Below are 17,486 nucleotides of genomic sequence, written 5' to 3'. Positions count from 1 at the left end.
AGACCAGCAGTCGGTAGGTAAGCCAAGGCTCTCAAGGGCTGTCGCGCTGTGGGTTATTATTATACCTAATATCTAAGAAACTAAAAGTTAAAATAATACAAAACAGTAATTTTGCTTGTAGTATTATATTGATTTGAAATTTGGTCACTTAAATTAAAAGAGGAACTTAAATTAAGAGGATTTGAAAATAAAATCCTTAGGAAAATATTTGGACCTAAAAGGGATGAGTAGACAGGTGAGTGAAGAAGAATGATTGAATGATTTGGTGTTTTAAGTCCACTTTATGCACAGTAAGGCTAATCGGGACTGGACCTACAGTTTAAAGTGCGATCCGAACCACAATGTGCCTCCACCGGGTATTGAACCCGGGACCCCTAGATTACAAGGCGATGACGCTACCACTGCGCCATCAGGGAGGCCCATGTGAGTGAAGAAGGTTAGATAATTTAGAACTGCATAATTTGTATTCATGTCCAGATATTAGTAGAATAATTAACTCAAGAAGACTTAGGTGGGCAGGCCATGTGGCACGAATGGGAGAGGAAAGAAGATTGGGATTCTTGTTGGGAAACCTGTAGGAAGGCCAAGACGAAGATGAAGGGATAATGTTGATATGGACCTAAGGGAAATCGGTAAGGATGGAAAAGATTGGATTGATCTTGTCCAGGATAAGGACAGATGGAAGAAGGCCTGTGTTGCTGCAGCCATAAACCTTCAGGTTTAAAAAGGTTAGAGAGATAACTACACGCACATTTTGGAACCCCCAACACATCAGCCTATTTACTGCCGTGACTCATTAATTTGCAAGAGTAACAGTTACTTGAAAAAGTAACTGTTATTTCTAAGTAACTCTTGTTTCTTCCAAATCCTTGTCAGGACATGGCGCTTCTCTAACTCTTACGCCAAGAACATTATCATGTTCTTTGAACCACTTCTTGGGCTTTGCTGGGAATATTCTGCGTGGTAGACAATACCAGTTTCGTGCAACTCCATTTCAAACGGGGAAGCTAGAAAGAGATTACCCTCGGGGAATACTCTCCACCTCTTTCTGATTCTCCGCTGTTCCCCCAGCGAGGAATTCCAGGATAGATAGCTTCTCCTCGATTGAAAATTCCATCTGCGTGGAGAATATATAAGGAAAAAACGCCTCCATCTCAAGTGAGCGTTTGTGAAATCGATGACTGACAGAACGTGGTTGAAATTTTACAGATCCACCAGTGCCATATCATATCTAGGAACCTAGATTTATCGCAAACGGGATAATACCAAAAAACGTTAATTGTTGCAAGGACTGCTGTATGTGTGTGCAGTGTTGTATCCAGAGCCGAACACGATAAGAAGTTACCGGGTTCGAGTCCCGGCATGGGCGTTTTTTGAGAATGTCCCTTCATCAATATCATCTCATCATCACCCATTCTCGCCGTCTCGATTAGCCAAAAGTGTTAGAAAAGTAAAAAATACATACATATTTGGAAAACTAAATATGCTGACCAAGGCAGAAATTTATTTTATTATAAAACATAAACTAATCGTAACGTTTCAACCTTCTAGCAAGGTCTTCTTCAGACTCTGCACCAAGTACAAATGTAACAAGGTACAAAACAGGACGATACATACATATACACAAAAATAACTCCCCTCCAGACTATTAGAAAGTTGTTCTGAAACATTCTAGCAGGTGGCTTTTCCTTGTCAACTGTACTTTCGCCTAAAAGGCTAAACATATTTTCTTCCATCTAGAATGTGGTTGGACTCTTTATCTCACGCTCTTTTTCCTTCATTCTTCTTCCTTTTTCTCTCTTGTCCTTTCCACTCTTTCTAACACCTTCTTCTTACATACATATTTGCTGTCTATAAAATCTCGAAATAACGCGAATTTCATAACAATTTATGTAGTTTTGTGCGAACTTCAGAACTGTTTGCACTTTAGAAGCGAAATATACGGCGAAAATTAAATATTTGTAGTTGTGCAAGTCTTAGGTACCTTTGTGACTTATGGGAAAAGCGATACGCAACAGGCAGCAAGCGGTAAATGACACACGATAGGATTTCACACCGATGAATTCGATGTGACAAGCGACAAATTACACGCCCCCTTCCAGTCTACAGTAGAATTCACTGTGCATGCACTAACAGAAAGAAGTGACACGTGCAGCTTGTCGTGTGACCTCGGTCTGGAAGTGAGGCATTGTTAACATTACAACAAATTGAAAGCTAGACGGGGCCATTATGTTAACCTGCACGATTCCTAGTTAGAAAAGGCAAAGACCAAGTGTTGCGTGCAACCACCCTTTCCTTTGTATTGAAACTCTTTCCCCCTGTGGATTACCATTGCAGTGCTGTGAAAACATGCTCAGATCTGCAGATGCAGTTACAGTGCCTGATGGGGCTTTTCAGTTAGAGAAAGTGTCGCATCTGAAAAGTTCCTTAAGCGTATACAAAGTATTTTCAACTCTTCCCGAGTTTATCGATACTCTCTTTCCCTCTTTTCCTTTTTCATTTTATGTCTCTTTCTTTCCTTCTCCCTGTTTTCTCTTCTCTTTCGAGCATCTCCATCTGCATAATTTTCTCTCCTTTTTCATCCTCTATTCAATTCTTTCTTCTTGTATTTCCTTATTTTCCGTCGCCTTTCTCTTTCTTTCGCAGTGTCTCCATTTCGTTCTTATTTTGCTTCTCTATATCTTTTCCATCCTCTGTTTATCTCTTCCTTTCTGTATTTCCTTCTTTCGCAGTTTCTCTATCACTTTCCTTCTTCTATATCAATCTTCTTCTTCCTCTAATTCCTTACCAGTCTTTGCCTTTCCCTCTCTTTTCCACCATCTTTCTCTCTTACTCTCTCCATTTCTATCTTTCTCCGTTTGAATGTGGATTTGACCCAAAATCCTCGGCACGAATTCCATTCTCTATAAATTTTTTTCTGATTGCAGTAATTTTTCTAATTTTTGATGTAGAAATTGTATTACTATTACCAATAACAGTTATTATTACTAATTCAAAATTAATATATTGACTATGTGTTAGACTCCTATTTTTATTAATTTTTGTTTTATCTCTGCTCTCTCTCTCCCTCTCTTTTTCCAGTCTTCTGTGTGTTCAGCTCAACCAAGATGAGAATTTCTTTCGCTTGAGCTCGAGTGCACCGTGTTGCCATATCTGTAACTTCCCTCCCTTGCTTCTAAAGGTGAAGACAATGTGTTGAAGAACCCCTCAATTTTTGGCAACGCTGGGACAGCGCCCTGTCTTCCTTACGGTTGAAAATTCTGCGACAGCGCCAGAGGGTTGTTCTCATCTTGGTAATTCTTTAGAAGATATCTCCTGTTGCCTTCCCGATGGCGTAGTGGTAACGTCGCCGTCTTGTAATCAAAGGGTCCCGAGTCCAGGGACGTCATTAGGGGAGGAGCCAGGAGGGCCCCTCGAACAAAATTTTGATCCATTAAAAATTCACCAATAATTACTACTTAAAATTTCCTGAGAAATTTGCGGCAGAACTACACGGGGAACAAACTTGCTTTTCTGAAGAAAATCTTCAGAAGCAACTGTAGGACACCAAAATTTCCACAACTTCGCTGCTTACTGGTTTTCAGCCAGTCATATAATCTGCCTAAAAACCAGAGATCCGAACTTTTCCTTACAAATGACCCTTCCTTTACAAATGTAATCAAAGTCTTTGCCAAGCGGTCAACGGTAGGGGATCGAGGAATAAAAATTTCTCCCTGCTTCAACTACAGAGCTTTGTGCTTTTGAAAGTCTCGCCTCGAGTTGCCGTGGGTGCGATCAATGTGTAGTTCTAAAGTGTTGAAGTATGTTTAAATTTTTAATGGATAAATTCCCATTTTTGTGACAATTTTTACATAGGAATCAATTATCTTGAACCTGTCAAAAACATATCATACAAGCTTTATATATGTGTATATATTGTTTAGCCTGCTAATGGTTTCATAGGATCAAATTTAAAAATTTCATATTCGCCCCCCCCCCACACTGAATAACCTATCTACGTCCCTGCACGAGTCCGATACCTGCCGAAGGCACATAATGGTTCGGATCCCACTTTAAAATTGTAGCTACACTCTACCTCGGGAATCCGTGGGGCAAGGCTACGCATAACGGACGAGAAGGGGAGAAAGCGACTGGGCGCAGTAAAGCAATGCGCGCTGCTGCAAACGTCTAGTAGTTGCAGCCGCGTTGCCCCTTCCGTGTCACGCGTGACTTGTTTTCGTTACTCCGGACAGTGTGTGTGTGTGTGTGGGGGGGGGGGGGCTAGAGTCCACATTTACCCCAACTGTGACAACGCCTCCAGAAAAAAAATCTGAATCCTCCTCCCTGGGAAAGAGCGGGTCTCCCTTATTTCACAACGCTTTTGCAACCTTGTGTTCTGACGTCAGACGAGGAATGCCTACGAGGTTAGGTTAGGTCTGTTAGGTTAGGTTCAATTAGCATAAATACAGTGAAAAATTATTTATGCTAATAGAACTAAACCTAGCTAGCCTAACAATTTAGGCATTTAGCCTAAAATTAAAAAGCTTTCTCCCGTGACGTCAGAACACAAGGTTACTAAAGTGTTGTGCGACCAGAAAAGATTCGTGGCTTTCCAAAGAGCAACAAAGCTGGCGTAAATGATTACGAGTAGAATGGAGCTTTGAGTTCGGTCTTTACGGAGAAAGAGATAGATAGAACACTGGAAAAGCTATCACATCTGGACGTGCTTCGAAAACCTTGAACTTGGTGCGAAAATCCCTAACCTCGTCACACCAGGAAGAGGATAACAACACGAAAAAAAAAGGAAGCGATGACACAGTTTTCTTCTTCCCGATCCACGTTACGGGTGGGAAGAAGTGGTAGCAACAGGTGTGCGCCGGGCGAGCCCAACTTGTTGTGCGCTCGCTCCGAGCATGTGCAGAAGACTCACTCTCTCTCCCCCGCACTGTCCCAACTGCCTCGCCAACACGGCCGTCTCTATTGCACCGTGAAACTTCCGCGGACCAAGCAACGGGACGGGAAAACGTTCGAGAACCGCGAAAACATGGGACGCGCGAACCGAAACTATTCTCTCTGAAATGGGCGAGAAGGCCCTTAGAGTTTCGACCATGGCAACGAACGAATTCTTGTTTGAAACTTGGAACTTCACGGATGTCGAGTACGCGTCCGACAACGCGAGTGTCGATGCCAGGGGGAATTCTACCGACAACTCCCTCCCACCCGAGCTGCAGTTCAACGAAGAAGCTCTCACATCCATTGTTGTGTACTGTGTTCTGTTTGTGATCGCGGCCGTCGGGAACTTGACCGTTTTCATAACCTTGGTGCGGAACAGGCATAGGAAATCCCGCATCAACATGATGATCATGCACTTGTCGATCGCCGACCTGATGGTCACGTTCATAATGATCCCCTTGGAGGTGGGGTGGCGCATTACCACGCAGTGGATAGCGGGCAATGCGGCCTGCAAAGTTTTGCTGTTTCTCCGCGCCTACGGTCTTTATCTCAGCTCCATGGTGCTAGTTTGTGTTAGTTTGGACAGGTATTTTGCCATCCTCCATCCCTTGAAGGTCAACGATGCCAGGCGGAGGGGGAAGATTATGCTCATGTTCGCGTGGGCCATTTCGCTAGTGTGCTCAATACCTCAGGTAAGTCATAGCTTTACGATGCCACTTGAGTTTCCATGCATTATTTTAACGGCGAAGCCATGGAAGGGTTGGGTATGACTTGAGATGACCGGACTCCTCTCCGATTTTCTTCATATTTGACATAGTCACTAATTGAGGCCTCGTAATCACGAATCGGAAGTTAAAATTTGTCGGAAACCTCTAGAAATTGCGAACCATTGACGCTAGCCTCACGAACCATTGGCGCGTGGTTAGGTTAGGCAAAAATAGTTAAAATTTGGTGTCGTGGTAGTATCAGGATCTAGAAATTGCAAATAATTGCGAACCATTGACGCTAGCCCCACGAACCATTGGCGCTAGCCCCACGAACCATTGGCGCGTGGTTAGGTTAGGCAAAAATAGTTAAAATTTGGTGTCGTGGTAGTATCAGGATCTAGAAATTGCAAATAATTGCGAACCATTGGCGCGTGGTTAGGTTAGTTTCGCTTAGGGTAGGCAAACATAGTTACAATTTGGTGTCGTGGTAGTATCAGGAATATATATATCTGCTTGTGAAACAAAAAAATTCGCGAAAATCGACGGTTTCCATTCCGAAAACTGGGCCTCCCCCATGGCGCAGTGTCGACATCCGTGGCGAAGTGGTTTGCAGAGCGCGCTACAACGCCAGGGTTTCTGGGTTCGAGTCCCGGGTAAGGCATGGGTATTTGTGTTTGTCCTGATGAAAAGAGACTGAGAAACTGTAAGAATTGAAAAGTGTAAAAAGTGAAATAAGTGTGAATGGTGGGGGATACCTCCGTGTAGGGGGTATTTCCTTTAAAAAAAATAATAAAAAAAACCACAGTGGTAGCGTCATTGCCTTGTAATCGAGGGGTCCCGGGTTCGATACCCGGTGGAGGCACAAGTGGTTCGGATCCCACTTTAAACTGTAGGTCCAGTCCCGATTAGCCTTACTGTGCATAAAGTAGACTTAAAAGAGCAACTCAACATTCCGAAAACTAACGCCTTATTTTAGCTTATTTTGCAATTTCTAGACGTTTCCGACAAATTTTAACTTCAGATTCGTGATTGGGAGGCCTCAATTAGTGAGTATGCCAAATATGAAGAAAATCGGGGAGGAGTCCGGTCATCTCAAGTCGTTCCATCACCGCAAGTAAGGCAAACACCTTCTCGGTCAAACGCCGTATTTCGTCTTCTGACGTCAGGTTAAATGCTTTTGGTAGCGCGAGGTAAAAAAGTAAAGTTCGCCGTGCCGTTAAGGCATATTTAGGTGATGTGGGGGTAGGGCTCCACTCATTCTCGATCTCGGATATTTTGGAGCTGATGTGATCAGCACCATTCCTTTACCCCCCGAGGGTTGCTCCCATTGATTTGAGGCTGAGTGAGCCGCTTTATGTGACGTTAGATGACCCACCCCGGGATTTTTTTTTAAAAAGGAAGTATCCCCGACAAACACACATGTCCTAACCGGGATTCGAACCCCTGGCGTTGTAGCACGCTGAGATAACCACCGAGGGTCATTCGGTAGTGTATTTATGTTAAGAGACTTAAATTTTGAAAGTCTACCTAACCTAACCACGAAAGCATCCCACGCTTTCGTCAGAACATGAAACACGGCACATGACCGAGAAGGTGTTTTGGTTAGGTGCGATGAGTCATACCCAGTGTAATGTACGACTAGCAATGTTTGAAGGTGGCATTTGTGTTCGGTGAGGGCGCGTCTTATAATCATGGAAATTTGAAAGGTCTGATGGGTATTTTCTAAATGGTTCTTATTGATTTATTTCTCTTCGTTTTTCCGCCACTTCTGGCAGATCGCGGAGATGAGGATGAAATGCGATAATAAAAAAAAATGGTGAAAACAACAATGGCAAACACACATGGTCAGGGCACAGCACAAAATCCACACAGGAGTAAACTGACTGTGACTTCAGACGCCAGAGGCTCGTTAGACTGCAACTGCAGTCCAGGGAGGTGTGGTTGACATTTGGATGCCTTCAGAAATGCATTTTAAACTCTTGTTCCTCAAATGAAGGGCAATCTTATTTTCGAAAAATACACTTTTTAATTCAAAACAACGCTTTTCCTAATTATTTATTTATCGATTCATCTACTATTGCTTGCTTGTATACCCGGCTCACTGAGCTGCGTCACAATTCGCTTCTTTTTAGAGCACTTTTGTCAAAAGTGCAGGCCGACCTACATTGTTAATTTGTTTTCATTCTTCTTAGTGCAAATTTAAACTTTTCTAACTAAATTTCGGCCTCTCCGTGGGCATAGTTGTAACGTTGTCGCAATGCCATCAAGGGGTCCCGAGTTCAAAACCCGGTTGAGGCACATACTGCTTCGGATCTCACCTTAAACAGCAGGCTTAGTCCCGATTAGCCTTCCTGTGCATAAACTGGTCTTAAAACAAACCAAAAGAAACTGCCAACTAATTTTACAATACCCTAAAACCAGTGCATAAGAATTGGGCCGAATAAAATACACAGTACTCCTAAATCCGTGACTTTACCATCAGGTTGACTTCAACTGCGAAGCAGAGGCGCCAAAGCGTGAATAGAAAGGAAGCATCCGTGGCTACATTTGAAGTTACCGTCCCAGCATTTACCTATAGCTTATGAAGAGGAACATGCTTTCAGCAATTATGTAGTATCTGTTCATGTTTATATCGACGCGATCCTGAAACTAGTGTCACATTGAGTACGAAAAATTGTCATAGCATTTATGAGGTAACAATGATACCGTTATAATATTGATCATCGAATATTTTTTTTTCTAAAACTTGCCAAGTGGAGACAGCCATTTTCCTGGAGAGCAGGGCGCGGCCCATCTTTTAGCGTCACCACAGACACCTTGTTTGAGTTTCCCGTATTCAGTTGGTCGCCATCGTCTGTTTTTTATGATTGTGGCGAAGCTGGTGGCAATAAAAATGGCATACAATAAACAAATCGTTGATTACACCACGAATCCGTGACCGCAAGGATACGTTATTAACTGTTCATCAATTTCATCACCATTATTCATTCATACCAGTTGCTATTGTTAATGAAACGGCACGAAATCACACAAAACAAACACACACATGATTTGTAATTATTTTTATTTATGATTTGATTTGCTTTATTTTACTTCGCTTTTTGTGCCACTTTTGGCTAATTTGCAAAGATGGGGATGAATGAGGATATAATGAAATTGATGAATGGACACTCGCAAATATACGATACATGCCCAGGCCAGGATTCGAACCTGGGACCCCTGGTGTCGTAGCGCGATGTGCTTACCACTCCGCCACAGGAGTCGGCAAACACACACATGATGAAACAAAACAGAAGTACATGACAATTTTCTATTTTAATTTCGTTATTTTATGCATCTTTTGTACTTCTTTGGGTCAATCTCGACAATGAGGGAGATTATGTAAATATATATATATATGGATACATGTATGTATGTATGTATATACAGGGTGGCAATTAATGAACTATATGAAATAAAACCGTCATAATTTCTGAACGGTTCGCGTGATGACGTCCAAACTGCGTGGCTGGCCACAGGGCATGAAGGGAATTCGCATGCGCATGCGCATACGCAACGTGTTGATGTCGGTCATTTGCAAGCGAAAATGTCACGGTACAGCGTACAGGCCGCCATATTCCCAGGATCTGAACACACTTGACTCATTTTTGTGAGGCTACGTTAAGGACAAGGTGTATAGAAATAACCCCAAAAACATTGCCGAGCTGAAAACTGCCCTTCAGGAGGTCATCGATGATTCGACACTTTAGCGGGTCATGCAGAATTTTGCTGTTCGTCTACGCCATGCCATCGCCAGAGATGGCAGACATATCGAACATGTCTTAACCTAAATCCGAATGTCTGTAGTGCTTTTTACATGTGCAATACAGTTTATGTACTACGTGGTTTGTCACTAATTTCAGTTCTGTTTCATATAGTTCATTAATTGTCACCTATATATATAATGTGTGTCTGTGTGTGTGTACAACGTAAGTACGTATAATTGTGTTTATTTGACTTCGCTCTTCTCCCACTTTTGGATAATCGCGAAGGAAATTGATGCAAGGACTCTTACAAAGAACACCCATGCCCGGGATCCGAACCCTGGACCCCTGTCGTCGTAGCGCGCTGTTAACCACTCCGCCGCGGAACTGGGCATGTGTATATGTGTGTAATGGAAGGCCCATCTTTCCGTGACTTGAACACAAAACCTTCGAAAGAGAAGGTGTCGACCAGCATTAAATGCTATAGGATATCGTGACTGGTATTTCGTTTCATTTCTTGGGATGCTGACTCATTGGTCGATTGAGTTGAGTGGTGTCCGACTCACGATTCCTTTGAAGGTTTTTGTGCTCGATTTCCGGTCAAGACCTGGGCGATCCAATTTCTTTGTCGCTCTAATTATTTGAAGGGCTGGGGTATAAAAACATGGTAAGTGACATTTTGGTCATTTACGAGTTCATTAAGAGAGAAAGGTTATTAGAAGCTATACCCTACAAATATTGTTTTCGCTTTGTGTTTACCAATTTCAGAAGGCTTCACTGAGTCATATGCAAATTGTTTGACATGGCAATTTCACTTGAAAATTGAAGGATGACACATTTCACGTTGCAACTCAAAAACGACCAAAATATCATGTACCATGTTTTACACCTGAGCTCTTCATTTCATCTATTCGTTCTCATTGTTGTGATTAACCTGCAGGGATTGAAAACCGACTCGCTTATAAACATGTGACTAGCTATGCTGTAGTTGTTGGACAGTATTGACTAAATTGTTGTTGTTGATTTGGTTTGTTTTACTTCGCTCTTCTGCCACTTGTGGCTAATCGCGAAGATGAGGACAAGTGATGATATGATGAAATTGATGAAGGGACACACGTAAAGAAACCCAGGCCGGGATTCCAACCCGGAACAGCTTGCGTTGCTGTGCTAACCACTACGCCACGGAGGCCGGCTTTTGATTTAATGATCTACTAAAGGTGTCTGAACGTGGTCGATGTAAAAAGAGTATCAAGATTATGGACTTTGTATGGACAATGTGACTTTGAATCTTTCTCGATAACAATGACAGGATTTGAACACCGAACCTTCGGCGACAGTATCACGAGTCCGGCATTCAACGTTTTCTATCCGCTTTAAGAAATCTTAAGACATGAATGAACTGCGTTTAGTAGGCAACCCTTACCTCTAGAGAGAGGGACAGGTGCGGAGCCTAGAGCGGATTATTTTGACAATTGTTCGAGCGTGTCCTTGGCGACCAGCCAGTGGCAGGAGTGCAACGTTGTACAGTTAGGAGACTGCGGCGCGCAAGTTAAACGTCGTGTTCTGTATTTTTTCTTGCGCGCAAGAAATTTGCATAAAACTCGCCACTTTAAGGTTAATCATAAGATGGGAGACGACATTTTGAACATGACCGTCCAAGTCCCATGCATTTCCGTCGCCTACAGCCGGAGTTATCGCTTCTCGAAGAAACACGGGAACAACACGTCTCTACACACACACACAATGACCCTTTCGTTTTCCATCCGTGTTCAGTCTGTTTTTTTTCGTTGCCACCTTGTTGACCCCGCTGAGTTGTCGTGTCTTGGTAAAGCTATGGGTGTCAAATTCGGCTGAATATACACAATAACCCTTCATTGTTGTGGGCGTTCACAAACATTGCGAGTCAGTTAAGTCAGTTTGAGTTCAGCGTTTTCGTAACAAGGGCGGTGTAAAATAATTATACCCGTACGCCACGAAGAACAGTTGTGAGAGGATCCAATACAGCCCTTCTTGATTGATTGATTCGATTTATTTTACTTCGCTTTTCTGCAACTTTTGGCTAATCGCGAAGATGATGAAATTGATGAAGGGAAACTTACAAACACCTATACCCGAGCCGGGATTCGAACCCGAGAACCCTGGCGTCGTAGCGCGCTGTGTAATACAGACGTTATGTTCGATAGTTGTGCAATAGTTTGTGTTCCGTGAGTGTTATTAAATAATGTCGCGCCGGCTCCTATGGTGCAGTAGTTAGCATATTGCGATACGACGCGATGGGTCCCGGGTTCGAATGTTTATGAATGTCCATTCATCAATTTCATTCCCATCTTCGCAATTAACCAAAAGTGACAGAAAAGCAAAGTAAAACAAATAATATCAAATTAATAACGTTGCTCTCGAAACGTAGTACCAGTAGTACAGGCACCGAGGGTAAAATATTACGTTCACAAGACAGAAATCTTACTTTTAAAGTATATTCTTACTTCAATGAATTGGCGTCGGAAAAAGTGCGTGATGAAACAGTGTTTTCTCAGAGTCGAGAACTTACGGCTAAAGCGTGTGGTGTATTTCTTTTTACTGTGTTGCGTAATAAAAAACAGGGTAAAGTATTTACCACAGAAATCGGTGATCCTCTATTCAAATCTCCTGGGAAACATGCCAGAAAACAGAAACGAGCGATGATGATGATGACCTTGCAGTTCCTCTACAATAAATACCTTGAAACTTCTTTCAGGTACGAGTTTCTATTATATGCTGCAGTGATATGATATAATCCTGTGTAGAAATCTTCACTATATATTTCATTGTACTCAAATATCACGTGCATGCATTATACGTGGGTGACACTAAAAGTTTTTAGATGCGGCAACACTGATTGCAGCAATACATTGTCTTTAGGATATGTTGAAGTTAGTAGTCTGTGAAGTGTGATAATGCTGCAGAATTTATAGTTGTTAATTGTTGTGTGCCAGAAATTAGTCAATTATTGTCGTGTGTGTACAGTAAAATGGATTTAACACGGGAGCACTTCAGAGCAATGATTTTTTACGATTTTCGAGCAGGTTTAACGCAGCAGCAATGTTATGAAAGGCTCCGAAATGCATTTCAGGAGGAAGCCCCATGCCGTGCGACTGTGTTTAATTGGTTTTTAGAATTTCGACGTGGACGTCAGAAACTCAGTGATGAATTACGTGATGGTCGTCCTGTGACAGCAACTTCTCAAGAAAACGTCGACAGAGTGCGTCGCATGATAGAGGAGGATAACCGGGTGACATATGCAGTTATTAGTGCAACACTGGGTATTGGTATGACTCAGGTTCAAACGATCCTGCATGACCGCCTTGGTGTCAGGAAGCTCTGTGCCAGATGGATCCCATATCATCTTACTCAGGAGCAAAAGCAGGCACGGGTCACATGGTGCATGAAAATGCTGGACAAATTTAACCAAGGACAATCAAATGCAGTGTATGCCATCGTAACAGGTGACGAAACTTAGGTGTACTGTTATGAACCCGAGAGCAAACGACAGTCGACGCAGTGGATCTTCCCGGATGAAGACCCACCAACAAAAGTCAGGAAGGGACGAAGTGTTGGCAAACAAATGGTTGCCACTTTCTTCAGTCGGACGGGCCATATTGCAATAGTGCCGCTACAGGGACGTCGGACCGTTAATGCTGAATGGTACACTACGGTTTGTTTACCGGAGATCGTACGGAAAGTTCGTGAAAAACGCCCACGAAGTCGCACTATTGTGCATCAAGACAATGCGCGCAGCCATACAACAGTACGAACAATTGAATTCTTCAAAGCCTCCAACATCGAAGAAATGACTCATCCTCCTTACAGTCCCGACCTCGCCCCTTGTGATTTCTTCCTGTTCCCTAAAATCAAGGATACATTACGAGGTTCTTCATTTCCTACTCCCGACGAGGCAGTCACCGCCTTCGTTCAGTGCATTCAAGAGGTGCCTGCAGATGTGTGGTCCCAGTGCTTTCACACTTGGTTTGAGCGGATGAACAAGTGTATCAACTGTCATGGAGAATACTTTGAAAAATTATAGCATTCATACTTTTGGTCTCCAGTGTTTTACTTGCGCGTGTCTAAAAACTTTTAGTGTAACCTATCGTATATAAAAAGTTGAATATTGGACACAACGAATTCTCTGTGTTCCCCTTCCGCTAGCAGTTGGTTTGACAACAGCGCAAGAGCGCTGGCAGCGTATTGGCTAAACTCATGTTCCTTCTAAAAGCGTACGTCGTATGGTTGTTTAATCTGAAGCAACGGAGACCTGTTAAATCCTACTAAGGTAATCATATTTATCTGCCACGGGGCATCTGACTAACGCCAGAGTTTCTCTGCGCCTTTGTGGGGTTATCTCTGCCAGGGAGAGTATAGGCTACTTCGGGTTATCAGGGAGACATATTTGTCTGTACTAGTTTTGATTCAACTCCACTTTCATGCACAATTAGCCTAGTTGAGAATGGACCTACAGTTTAAAGTGGGGGTCTTAAGTACAATGTGCCTATATCGGGTATCGAAACGGGGACACCTTGATTACAAGTCGACGATGTTCGTAAAACGCCATCTCAAGGAGACAGGTGACCGAACGATGATGGATTCGCCCTCTCGTCATGGAAAGGTTACCGGTTTAAATCCCAGCCCAGACATTGAAATTCCTTTATGAATGTCCCTTCATCACTTCATTTTCACCATTCCTGGTCGCTGTCGCGATTAGTGAAAGACGGAAGCAAGATCTAAAGAATAAGAAAATGCAAAATACTAATGATCGAGCAGAGCCGAGGTGCTCTACTCGGTAGGGCGTCTCACTACCACGCGGGGGAGCCAGGTTCGATTCCCGGGCTGGGTGATGATCTAAGGTCGGAAATTTTCCTCCCTTGTCCCCGCATAAAGCGGCTCTGAGGCTCACCCAGCCTCAGTTAAATGGGTGACTGGGGGCAACCTTGAGAAGTAAATGCGGCCGGAGCGTGTTGCTGATCACATCACTTCCAAAATCACCTACCCCCACATCCCCCTAAATGTGCCTTCATGGCATGGGGAACTTTACCCCACCTAATGATCAAGGTAGTATCTCACCACTAAAGATTCTGGATTCGAGTCATAGCCTTTCTGATTGTTGCTCATCAGTTTGATCGTCATTTTTATCTTCTTCTTCGCGATTAACATATAGAGAAGAGAAACTGTGTAAAAAGAGAAAGTCTGCTTTACCCAGTATTTTTGATATGGCTTTGGTAATGTTAGCAGGACATCTCTCCCGCTGGCCTCCGTGGCGGAGTGATCATCGTTACCTGCTACAGAACCAGAAGTCACAGGTTCGAATCCTTGGCAAGGCTTGTACCATCATCCTCTTCAACAGTCCTCATCGTCGCGATAACCAAAATGAAGAGACTTCTCTTCTGGTGCTCGAGGCGCTGCGTAACCGCCCGATTACAGACTCGGTCATTCTATGAGAGAGCAACAAGGTTAAGCGTATGTTAACGTTACCCAGAGTTATAATTCGATTTCTAGATCAATACCTATAACTGACGGCTGACCAGGGCGTAAATGGACCTCATCTGCCGTAATCCAATCTCCTTCATACAGATCCAATGCCTTCATGATTGAGGACCTCCTCCGTTTGCTGTTCTGCTAATGACTGCATCACCTTTAATTATCGGTTCCCAGTTTGCCTTTATAATATCCACGATTTCGACACCAATTTGCCTCTGTATATTGGCTTATGATGTGCTCTCTAGTAGCCAAGCGATTAGTATTTTTTGTTGGAGCGGTCCCGGGTTCAATTCCCGCTGAGACCACCTCCCCAAATCACGGTGTTGGCCCATCATCGTGAGGACAGTTGGGGATCTACTGCAGTGGACTTCGTTCTTGAAAGTCAGAAAATAGCGCCGATGGGACTCGATGCGCTGAGCACGCGCAGTGATGAACCACTTGGTAGGACCTGACGTTCAAAGGGCTATTGCTTTGGCCTCCTCTATGGCGTAATGGTAACGTTCTCTCCTTGTAATCAAGAGGTCCAGGCTTCGATACCCAGTGGAAGCATATAGTGGTTCGGGTCCCATTTTAAACTCATGTCCAATCCCGATTAGCCTTTCTGTGCATGAGACGAACTGAAAAAAAAGAAAAGGAAATTGTTATTGTGCCATGTATATTGTGACACGTTCTTCAGTCAAAAGAAATTATTATTTTTTTCTAAAACACAATAAAAATATCACATGAGGACTCACAGCTTTCACGTGATGCCTCTCAGGGTGTTGGGTAATCTAAAATGTCTAATATAATCAAAGTCAAGTTTTCACTAATAAAAAGAAGTATATTACCATTCAACTTGATCACTCTTTCAAAACTCAAAGCCCAAAGTAAAGACAAAACACAATCGTAATTCCCATATCAACAGCCCTTACAAGATATGTACATACAGGTCAGTCACTATCCTGACATTATCAGTGATAGGTTTAAATATCACATACCACAAGAATCACAAAATAAATAACAGAGATTAAGATTAATAACAATAAACATTTGTATAATGAGAAATGAGATGAACAACAATAAATATTGGTCCAAGGGGAAAGGACGTGTCAATTGTTTTATTGTCAGTAACTTCTCAAATCCGTACGTGTTTAGGGAAGTGATTAAAGTAGTGGACTTGCATTTGGGATGTTAAAGATCAACACCGCTTCGAACAATTTAATTTTGACTAAGGTTGAGATAGAAAGGGTGTCGTTTTTTGAGTGTTTCTTTCTACGTCCACTTTATGCACAGATAGGCTAATCAACACTGTACAAAGTGGGATCCAAATCACTATGGTTAGAGGTCTCTCCTTTGGTGTGAGCAGTTCCGCAATGCTCTTTTTTGTATTTTAAAAATCCTCTGCGCTTGTGGCGAATTCCCCTAAAATTTGAATACCATACCTTAAAATGCTTTGGAAGTTTGAAAAATAGATATTTAGCATACATACCGTATTAAAACTATTCTGATCCCACTTTAAACTGTAGGTCTAGTCCCGGTTAGTCTGTCTGTGTAAAAAGTGGACTTCAACCAAAAATTCAAATTCTAAAGTTCAAATCAGCACCTGAGACCTTCTGTAAACAAAACCATGCGCATGCAGAAAGCATTGCAAACTCATAGAAGTAAAATAATCCACACGAAAATCCAGCGTTCTTACAGGATTCATTACGTAAGGTAAAACAACGGCCAATTTGTAGTATGGGATACGCTGCCGCAAATGACGTCTCACTTTAAACCCAATGCTCTTTCTTTTGTACTTATTGCTTCACCTTTATTGTTAACTCTTTGCACCAGTAAACATTTCCCATAAATTTGGCTTCTTTCTTGCATTTTTTTTAGACAAAATGATATAACAGTAAATATGCGATATCGCCCGGACGGATTTCTTCAAATATACAGGAGAAAGTACTTACTGAAATGAGTTTCTTTAGCATTCTGGGCGTTCTTGGAGCTATTTTCTTTCACGGAAAGTAAAAACTTCGTAGTTTAATGCTGCCGAACAAGAATTAATTACATTTTACGTAAGAAATTGGCATTGCCTGCCACATTATGCCGTTGTTTCCATTGTGTGCGTGCAGATGGCGAGAGCGTTGAAAGGTCACGCGATCTCTGCAGTGTTTCCAAACGTGCCTTCTTTTTACGAAAATTTCTATTTTTAACTATGTTCGCCGCGCTTTCTTTTTTCGATGAATTTAGGGGTGAAATGATTGCTAATGGAACCTAACCTAACAGGCCTAACCTAACCTTGTGTGAATGGTTTGTGGGGCTATCCGTGGATGGTTTTTGGGGCTAACGTCAATGGTTTGTGGGGCTACCCATGGATGGATTTTGGGGCTAACGTCAATGGTTTGTGGGGCTACCCGTGGATGGTTTTTGGGGCTAACGTGCATGGTTTGTGGAGGTAAACATGAAAAAAAAAATCGAAATAGTACGTAATTTTACGTCATGAAGGTTTGAAACACTGCTTGCGCACTGAAAATCGACAAAACACAAGCTGGCGCGTCATGACGCGCTATGATCCATTACGAGTGCACGCCATAATGTCTATTACAGAAGCGGAACAAGTAAGACAAATAAT

At 42.6% G+C, this 17,486-nt stretch overlaps 1 protein-coding gene across 1 annotated transcript in view; it reads left to right on the top strand.

Annotated features, from left to right (window-relative positions):
* Window positions 1-5,057: 5,057 nt before the first annotated feature.
* The window catches only part of LOC146003046 (adipokinetic hormone/corazonin-related peptide receptor variant I-like), a 571,777-nt gene continuing 559,348 nt past the window's right edge, over window positions 5,058-17,486 (top strand). Inside the window, exon 1 of the mRNA XM_083141210.1 lies at window positions 5,058-5,624. Within this exon, the coding sequence (XP_082997336.1) occupies window positions 5,058-5,624 (567 nt within the window). The remainder of the gene's footprint in view (window positions 5,625-17,486) is intronic.

Source organism: Lepisma saccharinum, chromosome 19 (assembly GCF_977018435.1).
Source record: "Lepisma saccharinum chromosome 19, izLepSacc3.1, whole genome shotgun sequence".
Taxonomy (NCBI): domain Eukaryota; kingdom Metazoa; phylum Arthropoda; class Insecta; order Zygentoma; family Lepismatidae; genus Lepisma; species Lepisma saccharinum.
The sequence above is the reverse complement of the archived record's forward strand: the minus strand, read 5'-3'. Positions and strand labels throughout refer to the sequence as shown.